Here is a 15,074-nt window from a genome sequence, read left to right on the forward strand (position 1 = left end):
GAGGGCTGAGCGGAGGGGGGAGGTGCTAGTGAGGGCTGAGCGGAGGGGGGAGGGGCTATTTAGCCCACCCGGTAGTGGCCTCGCCATTGATGTAGGCAAAGCCGGGGAAGTGTTGTGAGTGTTCGTACTCAGAGTTCCTGCGCGGGGCCAGGGGAGAGTACATGTCTCCTGGGGAGGCGTAGCGCGTGGAGTGCATAGGGGGGCTAGCGTAGCAGCTGCCTGCGGGAGAGACCTCCGGCCAGCGAGGAGCCACAGCAGCAGGGTGGAGCCGGGGAGCACCACCCATCAAGCATGGCTCCATTCGAGACATCTGGCTGTTAAGGGGGTACTGTAAAATAGAAGAAATAAAATGAGTTTGAATGATGGTAAGTAAGTAGTAAGTAGGTAAAGTTTATTTGTGTAGCACCTCTCGCAGATAAAAATCACAGGAACATTTTTTATAGAAAAAAGCATGACAGACCAACCATAAAAAACCCTCAACTAACTAAAAGCCTGCTTGAATAGCAAAGTCTTGAATTGCTTTTTAAAAGCTTCGACAGAAGTTGCACACCGTAGGAAGGGAGGCAAGGCATTCCTCAACCTAGGGGCCACTGCTCGGAATGATCGATCCCCTCTAGTTTTAAAATGGATACAGGGAACCACTAAAAGCTTCTGACCCAATGACCTCAAATTACGAGTGGGGGTATGAAGCTGTATTAAATCAGAAATGTAGGGAGAAACTTCACCATGCAGGACTCTGAAAGTGAGGACCAGGATTTTTCTATGGTATAGAAATAATTAATTCCATCTAGAACCAGACTGATTTGTGACGTTTAACATTTATCGATACAGATTGATGGACACACTGACATATGAAGCCAAGTTGGGGAGAGAAAAATAAAAACCAGATTAGGACAGGGTCATGGTGATTTTGTTTTGCAGTGTTAATTATCTTTAAATGTGTGTTAATGTCACTAATGTTCCCCCCCAAAAAACCTGGACATGGATAAGTGGCTTTCCGGTATTATTTTTGTTGCCCTGGGTAACACAACCACTAACAGCCCTGATCAAGCCTGACTCTCTTAGAATTTTAGACAGCTGAGGAATCTAGCACAGTGTTCCATTTGTGTCATCATCATGTCTCCTTACTGGCAGAGTCCCTGAGGACAAAGACACCACATTGTGCCCAATTTAAGTTGAGAGCAGAGAGGGGAAAAAGTGGAAGTGAAAAGTCTATGTCTTTTCATACTAAATATAAACAGGAATCAGTTGGGCCTATCATAGGGATGGAAAAAGCCAGTGGCCCGGGTCAGGACTTGGGACGGCTGGTTCTGTAACCTCTTGTTCACGCGCAGAAAAGAGACCATTGAATAACAATATTTTAATAAACGCCTCCTGCCCTGTTATATGGCCAGAGGAGGGGACCAATGAAGAGGCTATTGAGTGTCGGGAAGGGGGAGGGACTGAGGAGGGCCCCTCTGGGCCCCAGCCAAGCCACCTTTCACTAGCGGCTTCCGCTACAGAGTGGAGTGGGGGAAGGGGAAACTGAGGCTGAGGGGAAAGAGGCTGATACGGCTAAGGGCCAGTTTATCTCCTTCCATTCCAGGCAGGGGATGCTGGGGAGGAGGCTGGGGAGGAGGCTGGAGGGTCCTTGACAAGGATTTACATTTAGAGGGGTCGACTCACACCACTTGCCTCTGCACAGTCCACATGAGACCCGATATCAACAACACCTCGTCACAGCTGGACCCTGTCTTCTTCTCCCTCTTCTTCCATAGGAAACATGCTCTTGGATTCACAGTACACTGATCAATTCTCTGTCTCTCTGTGTCTCTGTGTCTCTGTGTCTCTGTCTCTCTGTCTCTCTGTCTCTCTCTCACCCCATCTCTCTTTCACACGCTCGGCTTTCTCAATATCTCTCTTTTTCTTCATTTTCAATTTTCTTTTTCTCACACTCTCCGTCTCTTTCTATCCACACGGTCCCCTCTCCACAGTGTGCACCACATTGTCAGCATCAGAGCAGCGTCTTGCATACTAAGGAGCAGGTTCGTCGCCCCTCCTGTCCGTATTAACATTCCTGACTGATTTACAGCCTGTGGTAAGTTCACCCTCACAAAAGCAGGAGTGGAATTCACACCACGGTAACGACCTCAAATCGAGAATAAAGAACCAACGTTGTTCTCGTGAGGTTCTGAGCAGAGAGCAGATTAACAATACCTACAGTACACTAGAGTACACAGTAAAAAAAAATGACAAAAACATACAAAAAACCACATGACATTAGATGAAGCTGCCCAAAAATTTTAGTTCACAGGGTAGTTGATTAACGCCAAATCAAATACCTCATATTTACTTAACAACGTATCATCATCCCATTTGGTACCGGAGAGGGTCCGACCCCAGAAACTGACGCTTGTGTTTCATCAAGATGGCCACGTCACATTATTTCATGAAATGATTCACTGATTTCACAGAGTATCGGTTGTGGACCGTTGGTAGGTGGCGTAGTTGGGTGTGTGGGGTCGGCGACTGACCTGTGCAGACGTGCGATGGTAGGAAGGGTAGTGGAGGGGGGCGGGGAGGCCAGGTTCGTGGGCCAGACTGGGGTACTGGCTCTGGATGGAGTGGGGGTGCTGGTTGGTGTAGCTGCCGTAGTTGTAGCTGCCCGTGTACCTAACATGAAAACACACAAGCAAGTCAGTAAACAACACAGTTTATTTAACTTATACAGTGGTTAGAACCAGAAATAGGCCTATTGCAAAGTAGGTTTCCACATACAAGGAATTTGCTTTGGTTTTGATGATGCATAACAATAAACATATAGTGCGAGGACAAAAACAGGCAAGTACAAAATTGCAAAAAGGGGCAAAAATACAGTGACACAAGTGACAAGTACAGTTCCATAAGTGCCGTGGTCATTGCTGTGAGTGCTCACCCGTGCTCATCCCTGTGTGCGTAGACTGGCATGCGGAGGGCAGAGGAGGGGGGGGGCACAGAGGCTCCACCGCGCATACAGGGCAGCTGCTGTCCGCCCTCGGGGGGGGCTCCACCGGACGTTGTCACTGTGTACGTAAGGGACCAGGTATATGACTGAACTGCGCCTGGCACACACACACAAGTACACACACAGAGACACAGGGGTTGTTGGCACAGAGAAACCTACATGCCATTACCCTTAGCAAATCCACACTCAGACACCTGGGTCAATTACAGAGACGCATTACTTGAGAGTATTTCTAAAGTTATTAAGGTACTGTTTCACATGATGCACTTATGGCACTGATCCATTAGCTGTCCTTGCAGTTGGTATGACTGTGTCTATGTTTTGATAGTTTGATTTTTGTATAGTTTTAAAGCCAGGTCTACTCATGTCCAGCAAACCTGGAACAGCAAGTGCAGGTGCAACCATACACAGTGTTGATCAAATATTTGTAAAAAAGTAAAAGCGACAAGGTGGTGATAGTCCAGGAGATGACCTCCATGTGAACTAGCCCCTCTCCATTTCCCCTCCCCCCCTGCGTCCACTCTCTTTCCTACTACGCTTTCCTACTCCCCCCTCCCCCCCTCCCCCCCTCCTCCCCGCCCCCTACCCAACCCTCTCCCAGTGCAGTCTCACCTGTGCTGGATGTTGCCCCTGGGTACTCTGGAGATTGGGCTGCGTTGGGGGAGCTGGCGGAGGGGACCCCCACCGAGGGGACGGACTTGGCTGGGGAGAAGGGGCCTGGGGAGGCGGAGGTTGGCGTGGTCTCCGTTAGCATCAGTTCCTCTTCTCTCTCAGCTGAAAGGATCGAGATGGTCGAGCGTCAATACACAGGCGTAGTGACTCTACTGACGCTACTGTATGTGCTACCTATCTTTAGAAAAGGGGCAGCCTGTTGGTTTTGTGAGAGGCCGGTGTGCTTCAGACCAAGAGGAAAGGTGGACATAGTTACTAAAGTGGCTGCATCCCAGATGTAGAAGGACGCGAGAGGAAGAGGGATGGAGGGTGGGGGGTGGAGGGGTGGAGGGTGAGGGGTGGAGGGGTGGAGGGTGGGGGGTGAGGGGTGGAGGGTGGGGGGTGAGGGGTGGAGGGTGAGGGGTGGAGGGGCTGACCTGTGCTGCCCTCTGCCTTCATGGCCCTCAGGAGATCGTTGGCCCTCTCCTGGCAGTGCAGAGACTCCAACAGGTACAGCACATAGTCATCAAACATCAGGTGGATCAGGTGAAAGGAGCCTAGGAAAGAAGAGGAAGGGTAAGGCAGGAAGGAAGGAGGAGAGATGGGTGTTTAAAGGTTATCAGAATCTGATCTCGTTTTTTTCGCCATGTATGTTATATAAACACAGAATTTACTGTGGCAGGGTACAAAAGTACAAAAGTTTGTACAACAATTTAAATATAAAATGAAAAATATATAAAAATAAGAATAAGAATGAGCAGCGTGAGAGGTCAACATATTGCAATCTGATACTGAGCTGCAATCATTCCATTATTATTTACATACACCAAGCCCATAGGTTATGCAAATCAAAATGGCTCTTTACTCAGAGCTCTTCCATCCAGTCTGAGTCAGAAGGTTTTGAGTGTGAGCTTAAACCGTTCAACCACTCATTATCCAACAACACAATAAGGAAGGGCTAAATCACTGACCAAGACAGCGCAGCAACTTCCTGGGTCATGCAGTCAGTAATACGGGTTTCCTGCACTTCAGGAAGGACCTCTGAGAATTTATTTCACTGCCACACAGCTCAACACAGACATGGTGGGAGATCACTGTGATTAAAAAGTAGCCGGGTTGGTTCCTGCTGCAAAGTCACTGCCTCAATGATGAAGAGGGGTGACCCTTGGGTAGGGGTAGAGGGCACAGGGGGGGCACAATCCTGACATTGTGTGCTGGTCAGTCCTACCAGTGTGCGCGTCATAAACACTGTTGGGTAATCAAGGAACGGGAAAACCATTCTGCCCGGTCATAAAATGGAAAGACGGACAAACACATTGCAGTGGGAGGGGGGGGGGGGGGGGGGGGGTCGCCTTTGTTAATGAGCTGTTTTTGCACAGGGAGCTGCTTTATCAAAACACAGCAACCAGCTGTGTCTTTGGTATTCACAGACAGGGCAGTGGGAAAGGAGAGGGGGAGGACAAGAGGGAGGGAAGCCATTTTCTTTTTCTTTTCTTTTTTTTTTACAACCCCTATCTCTTTCAGTCCCCATAGTCATGCACTGGTGGCTAGTGGAATAAAGAGGAGGGCACAGGCCGGCAGCCATCTTTACTGAGGGTCTATTGGGTCTGAGGACACACAGGAGCAACTCTTTTTGTCTGCTCCATTTTACTGTTACACTGCGACACTGGCTAGGACCGAAACACCTATTTCTCATGGCTTCTACATCAGCTTAACCTCCCAAGTAATGATAACCTGCTACCCCCCCCCCCCCCCGCCCCCCAAAAGAAACAAAAAAAAACAACAACAAACTAAAAACCTGCTTTAGCTTGTCCACTTAAGGGCGTTACAGCTACTCGACTCATGGCTACTCACCGAAGCTGGGTGCGCTGTGCAGGGTCATGTCTCGGATGACTCGAGTCCCAAAGCACGACCACATGAGCAGGAACTGCTGGGCCCCTCTCTTCAGACACCCTGGTCTCTTCCCCGCCACCTAGAGGGAACATTTACATGAGAAAGGAACGGGGGAGGAGGGGATGTGGGGGTGGAATTAACCCCTAGGTCCGTATTGGGGCTTAACCCCTCAGGAACGAAAAAACATGTCAACAAGTCAACTATTTAATTTGCCCCCAGTGACACGCCTCCCTATTGAACTATTGTCTGGCAGGTCCGGGGCGTTGCCTCGGCAACCACATTTTACAAGCCCATATCTGGCACGTAATGGCAGCAAAGGGGAGCTCCTGAAGACATCATTAACTTAGGGGAACTGCTATGTAAGACGCCTGCGCATCAGTGATGTGTTAATACAAATGACGTTCACATGCAGCGTCACCCCTTTGAACATCCATAATCCTAATTGATTTGCAGAAAAACATGGAGACAATCTGCTAAATGTATTCTCTTCATGAAGCCTAACCCCCGCCACAAAACAGAAAAAGGCTTGACAACAGAGAGTGCATCAGGGGACAACCAGTGCGAAGTGTGTTCAGAGAATCGAACACGTGCTGACCTTGACCACACAGCGGTCCACCATGGTGTCCAGCCACTCAATGTAGGCCTCAATGGGAGACTGCTCTTCTAATAGACGGTCAAACTCCTGGAACACTGGGAACAGGAAAGAGAGACAACATTCTGAGAAACAGCTAGTCAACACACACTCGGAAACCAAGTTAGTCAGCAAACTCTGAAACCAAGCTAGTTAACACACAGTCTGAAACATTCCAAGTCAGCACACACACTGAAACATATCTAGTCAACAAACAGACACATGCGTGTTCTTGAATTGTTTTTGATCATTTGAAACCTACTCTATGACCACTCACACACGAATGTAAAAAAGTAGAAAGTCTTACGAACATAATTAGTAAATTATGAATGGAGTGTGGCTACATCTCCTAGTATAGATGAGTGAATGTAGTCGGCTTCTTGGTTTCCTAGCACCCACGGAGCAGTGACCCGTGACCCCTGCTGACACCTTCTGAAGGAGGGGCCACTGGAGGGGCTTGGAGCTGCCCCGCAGGGTGTTTCAGAGGGAATTGAACTGTGTAACCTCCATCATGAGAGCTGCTCTCTCCTGGTCGTGGGAATCACTCTGAGGTCTCTAACTTTGAGTGGGAGTGGAAGGCGGCCGTCGAGTTGGACTTCTTTGGGACAAGCGTCACTCCAACATTGGCACCCGCAAACACCACAAACACTCGAGCGCACGCATACTTACAAACACACACGCCCACGAAACACAAACATATACTTACACACACGCCCCCCCCCCCCTTCCATTGATTGACTTACAGTCTATGATGAGGCTCCGGTGCTCCTCCCTGGAGTCCTCCATGGTATACAGGGTCTGCTTGGTGATGCTGTTCAGGTCCACGTTCCTCCAGTCCTCCAGCATCTGGAAGGTGATGTCGGAACTGTGGATCACCGTCCTGGACGCCTGGAAGCACGTTGCGACATTTATGTAGTTAAAGACCAGATATTATACAGGGTACCATCACATGTACGGCTACAGGGATTGTTTGATGTATTCAAATTCCCTTTTATTACTTTCATAAACTGTACCTGACATAGATGGTTTAAAGATGTTTGTCGTTTCAGAATCTGGGAGAATCTCCGAGACACTGTGGAAAGGAGGTTAACTTATGAACGTTCATTGATAAGGCACCAACAGAAACATTCAACATTTCCCGACATCAAAATACTACAAAAAAGCTGAGGATGTAAACATGTTCATGTACCTACATTCAAACTTGATATTCCTCAAGTTTTCTGGCAGGTCGTGAAGGGCTACCTTCAGCCATTCGTCCAGCTGTTTAGCAAACTTCCTGATTACCTGGGTCAAGCTGGACAAGAGAGGAGATTGCAGAGGACACAAGGAAGGTCAGCCTGGGTTAGAAAGCATCAAACATGACACACCTGATCCTTCCTACTCCCTGCGTTCCCTGAGAGAACCTGTGTCCACTTACCTGTCAGGCAGAGCCTGTAACACGGTGGGCATTAGGACCCCGGAGATGGCCTTGTAGAGGATGGAGTCACACACACCCACGATGTTGACCACGGTGGAGGAGCCGAGGACAGGCAGCATGTGTGGGGGCATGCCTTGCCAGAAGTGCAACAGGAAGCTCTGAACCTGCAGGATCACAAATTAAGATGAACAGCTGTGTCACTGCCACCTTTTCTGACTTCTGACTTCTCATAAAGATGTGTTTTGGGGCAGGGATTCCAATGTCATTGATCTAAAACAATATTTTTCAAGCATAAGTGTGTATTTGAATGATACATAGGTTAGACATTTCATATCCAAAGTCTGACCTCATCAAAGTTGGCTCTTATTACTGTATCTAGTATCCTCTGGCAGTGAGTCCTGTACATCATGATGAATGTGGACACCTGAAGGGGAACAGTGAAAGAACGGGATGAATGTTGGAACTCTTTCAAAGCTCATTGTTTACTAAAAAGCTTCTAAATGTTCTAAATCACTGAAAGAGCTATATGAAAAAAACAAGAAGATAAATCTTTCACAAAGCAGGTTTACTAATGAAAACCAGTTACAGTCTCCATTGGGGGGATGTTACATAAACCTGGCAACACACAGACCATTTAAAATCAAGGCCCCCCTATTTAAAGCTAGACAGCTAGTGCCTGTCCTTTGTCCGGCGCGGAATCTTATTATCTCTCTACAAGATTAAGAGTTAGTGAGGAGCCAGGGTGTAAATACTCAAGGTCCCAGATAAAAGGGGGAGACCTGGAGGGGGTGATGAGCTGGTTGGATGGAAGGAGGGACGGGGGGGAAGAGGAGGAGGACTTTTAGAGTCCTGTTTACCTTCTCCTCTGGCAGACTGGCGGGCAGATTTAGATCTTTGACATTTGGGAACTCTGGCAGGAGCGTTCCCAGCTTGGAGCGGGGTGAATACGCCACGGTCTGCTTGGTCACCTCCTTCTTGCCCGTCTCGTTCACCCACGCTGCCCCCTTCTTGGAGTACATGACATCGTAGTACTGGGAACTCTCCTTCACCGCAATGCCATAGTAGTGGTACCTGGGATGGGGGGGAACAGGGAGGAACAGGGAGACCGACAAAAATAATCATATAAAAACTTTCTTTGTGACCTAAATAGATGAAATAAAAGGAAGTGAAAGTCAGGCTGGTTGTGGAGGACAGCTGGTCTTACTTGGACTGGCCCCTGGTGCCTAGCCTTCTAGTTGTCAGCTGGGGGAACTGCTGCCTAATAATCTGGTAAAGAGAGAAATCTGTCAGTCATCCTACTAGTTCAGCAGCACTTGGAGAACAGATACATCATTCTTCCCTTTTGTATTAGGATACTGGCATGATCCTTTACTTTACACATTTACTAAGACGGTAAAGAACAATTAATCAAGGATCAAAGCTTATGCATTTACAAAAATGCTTATAGAGGTCCATTATTCATGACGGAAAAAACAACTATATTCAGAATATATCCATTTTACATGGTATTTATTGTTTTTGCAATTGGTAGATTTTGATAGAATGAATCTCTATTAGTTACTTAGAATGAACCACTTAATCTATTGGTGTCAAAAAACAAATAATCAATTTCACTCTATAGAAACAGTTGACTATCTATTTGATAAAGTAGATTGGATTAGAAGGTCAAAGGGGGTTTCTTAGCCTGAGACCAAGACAGATCCACACTAGGGGAGAAAAGGGCTTTGGGAATTATCCATTTCTGACAGGTTTGGTTTTCTTATTTATTTTTTTTATGTTAAAAAAGGTTCCAAGATCATTCCTTCTTCCATTTTAACTTTCCTTTTCTCTCTCTCTCTCTCTCTCTCTCTCTCTCTCTCTCTCTCTCTCTCTCTCTCTCTCTCTCTCTCTCTCTCTCTCTCTCTCTCTCTCTCTCTCTCTCTCTCTCTCTCTCTCTCTCTCTCTCTCTGTCTCTCTCTCTCTCTCTTTTTGTCCATGAGAGATTGGCTCCTTGGTCTAGCTCCCGGTGCAGAAACTTTAGCAAACAGTGGAGCTCTCCATTGTACAGGATGAAAAAAGAGGGCAAGCTGTGAAGTTTCTGTCAGGGTCCGCTTGATAAATGAGCAGACAGGGAGGCGGGCCGGACCCTCTCTGGTGGTTTTGTCCCAAATCAATGAAGCCTTCCTAAAGGACACCCCACACTGCTCCAGCCACTGATCTAACATTCCGCAACATCTCACCCTTCCAAATTTCCTTTAATTACACATTAATCCAGGCCCCTTCTCTTTTTCAATATCCTCCGACAGGAGATGGAGAAGGGCGGCGGTGGGGTAGCTGGGTGGGGTGTGGGCCCAGAGCTGGGGGTTTGTGGGGGAAGACGGTGGCGACTGAGTGGACAGGGGGCTGCTCTGGGATTGTGGGAACCCAGGCAAGCACATTTTTTCTGTATTTATGTTCTCTGTCCAGCTGTTTCACTACAGCAAACATTAACATCCTAATAGTACATCTGCACTACGTAAAGATATTTAGCAAAAATACAAATCATTTCAATGTCATATATCCGTACTACGTATGGACACAAGCTAAACTAAAAATATCCAGAGTTTAAAAGTCACACCTAAATGAGAAGTTATCTCTTCCATAGCTTTGCACCAAAACCGGAACATATCAAATTGTACTGCCATAACTTTGCACATATCATTTATTAGCCAGTCCCTTCAGCTCCTGTAGTTATCAGCAGGTCTCTTTTTAGTTAGCCAGCATCCACCCACAGTCTGCTGTGTCATTCCATGTGATTGTAAATACAAACAAATATTAGAAGGTGGTACCTTTCCGAAGCTAGCGGCATTGACAGGCTGAGTGTCGTGTTTCTCACAGAAGTCCAGGTAGTGCATGTACAGAGCACTCCGAGGAATACACACGCCCTCCGCTATCTCGTAGTTCTCCTCTAACCTGAGGAGGAAACAGCTGACAGTCAATTCAGAAAGTTTAACAAGAATATATCATCATGATAGCACCAACTAGAATATATCACCATAACAGTACCAAGTAGAATATATCATCATAACAGTACCAACTACAATGATAATGACAATATCAAATATATCACAACAATGGTACCAACTATTCCAGCAAAAGTACCAACCTCATATATGTCAGCAACAATACCAACTTGAATATAACGAAGTATCAATTCTAGAATATATAACAGCAAAAGAAGCAACTGTAGTTTATAGGTCAATAATAGTATTCTAGAGATATATCCCCACAACAGTGCCAACTTATATATACACACTGTATACCTAAAATAACATACCTAGCATACAACACAATATCAAGTTAAAATTCAACTCTAGTGAATCAACTCAAGTTGACCACAAAATCAATTGTGTTCATCCCAATCATACAGGATGTATTTATGTGTTAATCGCAAGAACACAGGATCAACTGTGGATCCTTGGATCACAGGACCAACTCAGGTGTCCATCTCCAAGCCCTTCACCAGCTCCATCAGCTCTACCTCCACCACACAATAACCTGTCCTGGCCACACTGAAGCTTAATGTATAGTCTTTCAGAGTGAAAGATTTACAAGCACTCAAATGGTTCCAGGCAAACAAACATGACATTGCAGTAGCCTTTAAATCAACACATGTTTATAGTATCTCCTGGCCAATATAGAACTACTGTTAATCCACAAACACAGTTCAATTTACTCTCAGTATCTGACATGTTCTGATACCCTTGACAAGAGGGATGTGACAATACAAACACTTAACAGCTCCCACCCCCCAACAGGTGGATTTGAAGCTTTCACCAGCACAGAGTTGAGAAGTTAACAGATTCAAATTTTATATCAAATACAGATCAAAAAAAGGCTGTTCTATAATTGTAATTTACACAGGTGAATTTGTATAATCTGCGGACATTTTTTAACGTAAAAATCGTATTCCTCAACCACGTAAATATCTCTAAATGTGTATGTGTACAGTGGTATTTTCCAGATGACAGGTCATAAGAGGAGGGGGCAGAAGGAGGACTCACCACTGAAGAGTCGCCGGTGTTGAATGTGGTTTAGATGCTCGGTTGTTTTCCTTCTCCTCATCTTTTACAAACAAAAACAAGTTAGTTATTTCACAATATCGCAAACACAAGGAATTAAAACACTTCAGTTAAGGATGGCAACAAATAACAGTATTTGTAAAAGCACAAATTCTGTTTTCCATGGCTTTAATATAACTTTTGCAGGTATATTTAAAACAATCAACACAGTACTATGCAATTCCATGTCTCTATTTTTGTTTTGTTTAATTCAAGACTTAAATAACCTAAACATTATCAGAGAAATCCATTACTCAATTACTGTTTTCTGACCTAGCCTATAGCAGTTTTAAAATATTTCTCACTGCCGTTACATGAAAGTATTGACAAATGATTCATTTTTCAGTAATGCAGGATGTGAAACCAAACCAGTGCGCCATGCTTACTTTCATCGTTGGACATGTTCCCAAGGGATGTGTGACTGGAGTACCGTTTACTCTCGCTTTCATTAAGGCACCTCTCAATCCAGCTCTCTAAAACAAGTCAAACAGACAACAGGTCAAGGAAAACACAGAAACGTACCAAAGCAGTGTTTGGAATAATTGTTTGGATGCATCAAGGGTTAAAAAATGGTCAGCAATATTATATCTATTCCCAAAGAGGACATTTGACTTTTTACTTTAAATGTTTCCAGGTAGGCCTTGTAAAACATTGCCTGTATAAACTATTTCACGTCACTTAGTGTGTCAGGAGAATTCGATAGCAATCAATTCTGCGGGCCTCGTCGCAGCTGTGTCTTTATTTGGGGTGTTTTCACCCAAACTGCAGGATTCCTGCATTGTTCAGGGGCGGACTACAAGAGCGCGCACTCTATTGCAAGACCAGCCTCGCGACATAGAAGCCATTGTCCCTTTATAATTTCGATTTAGAAATAGCCCAAATGGTCTCCTTTCTTGGGACAGAGACCCTTATAATTTTGATCGTACTCGTGTAGATCCTGTTTCCCGCACGGGCCATGACAACTATTACCATATAGCAGCACTTGTCAGGATTGGCTGTTGGCATGGCAACAGGTCCCGTCCTATTAAAAGAGGGTCACATAAATGTAAAAGTTAAGGATGCAGAACTCACTTGCATTGATGATTCAACACCTCTTGGTAGATCAATGGCACGCGCACTTAGTGTCACCGTGCCACTTATCTAGGCTTACAGTAACAGAACACAATGACAGTTCACGGCCCTCTTAAGAATTTTGTTCAACAGGTTGTGTTGAAACTGGCCTAACTGAACAGAGTCTGAGTCAAATATTTGAACAAACTGAGTCAAATATTTGTAATCCAAAGTAAGTTTCGATGTTAATTGAAAGTGCATTTCTTTCTAACGCATTCAAATGTTTGCCCCGTGCAGCATCACTATGATAATACTAACTCTAACCATAACATCGGCTACAATTTAGATATGCAACATTTGCATCTCTGCCATATTACTGCAGGACGATATTTTAATAAACAATATTTTTAAGATCTGCTGGTTTAAAAAATTGTGTAATTACCATTAATATCACTCATTATTAGTTAGGCTACTTTCATCGCCATTGTTATAAACCTTGGGCGATTATTACAACTGATATTACGAACCTAATCACATTCCAATATAATCTATTATTGTCTGTAAGAACGAGAACTTTCACTCAAGAGGGGAATTTGACAGACCCATTTAAGTTTGATGTTTTCATACGTGAATTTGTCACATAAAAATTATTCTAACTCCTTTCAGTCAAGGATATGTTTAGTTCACTGAGCTGAAAGTAATTATCTATTGTGGCCGGGATCCTTTGGTTGTAATTGAATAATTTGCCATGGACACAGATAAGGCGGGTTCAAAATAATTGGATTAAAATTGATCAACGGCTGAAATGGATTTTGGATCATTTTGAACACTATTTAGTTCAGTTGCCTGAATAATAAATTACACCACTGATACTGCAGAAAACTGCATGATTAGTCAGACGAGAATAGGCTAATCAAATAAAGTTGCATTGTAAAAATTCAATTTTTCTATTCAATTGTAGCCTTGTTGGTAATCGCATGTTGCAACGAAACTACATAAAACAGTCAATCGTTCGGATTGATTTAGCAAAGTTTACACATGATACGCCTACATGTTATCATATTATTAGTTCTATTCAATATTCCTTTTAAAAACATGTCACAGTGTAGGCCAATCGGGTGGCTTTATAGATCCGGTTTCAGCGGTTAATCGAAGCTTTCTCCAAAGTTGTTTACAAGTAGCTTGGCAGGTGCATCACTTGAGCACCTACACGCCATTATTTTAAATGGCGGACTTATTATTAAAGTCATTGATAATAATTCATGTCATTTAACTAATGCTTCATCGTCGTTTTAAATGCCATCTTGCCATCATCTTAATTTCCCACGTTTAGTGATTTGGCAAGAAATTAAAATGTATTCATAAAACCACAATGTCCACTCTTTTGCCTTCTAAAAAAAACTTTTAACCAAAAACTTCGACTAAAATCAGCCCAATATCTTATCCAAAACGACATCCTCTAAAAACAAATGAACAAAAAAAGTCAAATTCATCAATAACTCAAGTTGACCATCCCTGAGTGGCTGCAGAGAGATAGAGATCCTCCAGGGCCAGTTCAGGGCTCCAGAGCAGGGCCACGTCTCCTAAGCTTCCCCCAGACCGCAGGACCAACCTGTGGAATCCATGTCTGGCTCCTCCAGCAGCCCACAATGCATCCTCTTCCCATCAACAGCACACAGGCTCCTCCAAGGAAAAAATGGCTTTGTGCTCGTCTCCACCTCCTCAGTGGGTCTCCCCTTGTCTCGCTCCGCGTTTGTGTGACCACTGCCCGTCACAGGAGACGTGGAGGATCTGAGGACCGCAGAGAGAACGCCGGTGGTGGTGGTGGAGGAGGGGAGGGTGGAGGGGGGGGGGCTGAGGGAGGAGGGGGAGGTGGAGGAGGGGGGTAGAGGCTCCAGAAATCCAGTGGGGGGAGAGCCAGACCCGTCCAAATGTTTGCTGATGTTTCATGGGAAAGGGGCTGATTTTATAGGAGCTCTGATGGGGCCATGTCATTGATAGGCTCGCTGGCTTGATGAATGGCCTCGAGTCAGATGGGGATGTGGCAAGGCTCACTGGAAGTCTTTTGTGAGCCTGTTTTGAATAAGAAAAGCTCCCTTCTCAAGAAAAAAAAGGCTTAGATCTACGCAATCCCAGCACTGTGGGCTCCCCCTCCTCCATTATAGCATTTAATACGTTTTTATACACCCCCCACCTCCACCCACACACACACACACACATACACACACATATAGACACACACCATTTGCTTGCCAGTCTTATTTAAATAAACACTTTTGCCACAACAGAAAACTTTCTAGATGTCTGTCTCTTGGCGACCAATGGAAGTTCCATCCAGAGGGACAAGTTACAAATCAACAGTAGAAAATG

General features: G+C 45.1%; 1 protein-coding gene across 1 annotated transcript; it reads right to left on the reverse strand.

Moving 5' to 3' along the window:
• Window positions 1-44: 44 nt before the first annotated feature.
• On the reverse strand, window positions 45-14,452 carry rfx4 (regulatory factor X, 4). The gene is made up of 18 exons (XM_047034276.1): window positions 14,317-14,452; window positions 12,041-12,127; window positions 11,598-11,658; window positions 10,383-10,506; window positions 8,780-8,841; window positions 8,433-8,646; window positions 7,922-7,999; window positions 7,576-7,739; window positions 7,352-7,452; window positions 7,172-7,230; window positions 6,902-7,046; window positions 6,123-6,217; window positions 5,489-5,606; window positions 4,072-4,191; window positions 3,596-3,757; window positions 2,915-3,080; window positions 2,514-2,652; window positions 45-328 (listed from the first exon to the last, which is right to left on the reverse strand). The coding sequence occupies exons 1-18, from the start codon at window positions 14,357-14,359 to the stop codon at window positions 56-58; spliced, it is 2,211 nt and encodes a 736-aa protein (XP_046890232.1). The 5' UTR covers window positions 14,360-14,452; the 3' UTR covers window positions 45-55.
• Window positions 14,453-15,074: the final 622 nt, after the last annotated feature.

This window comes from Hypomesus transpacificus, chromosome 14 (assembly GCF_021917145.1).
Source record: "Hypomesus transpacificus isolate Combined female chromosome 14, fHypTra1, whole genome shotgun sequence".
Classification (NCBI taxonomy): Eukaryota; Metazoa; Chordata; class Actinopteri; order Osmeriformes; family Osmeridae; genus Hypomesus; species Hypomesus transpacificus.

Coding starts and splice junctions, on each gene's coding strand:
- rfx4 (XM_047034276.1), bottom strand. CDS start 14,359: ATGCATTGTGGGCTGCTGGAGGAGCCAGACATGGATTCCACAG. Junction 12,128..14,316: donor GCCAGACATGGATTCCACAG/GTTGGTCCTGCG, acceptor GACTTGTTTTAG/AGAGCTGGATTGAGAGGTGC. Junction 7,453..7,575: donor TTACAGGCTCTGCCTGACAG/GTAAGTGGACAC, acceptor TCTCTTGTCCAG/CTTGACCCAGGTAATCAGGA.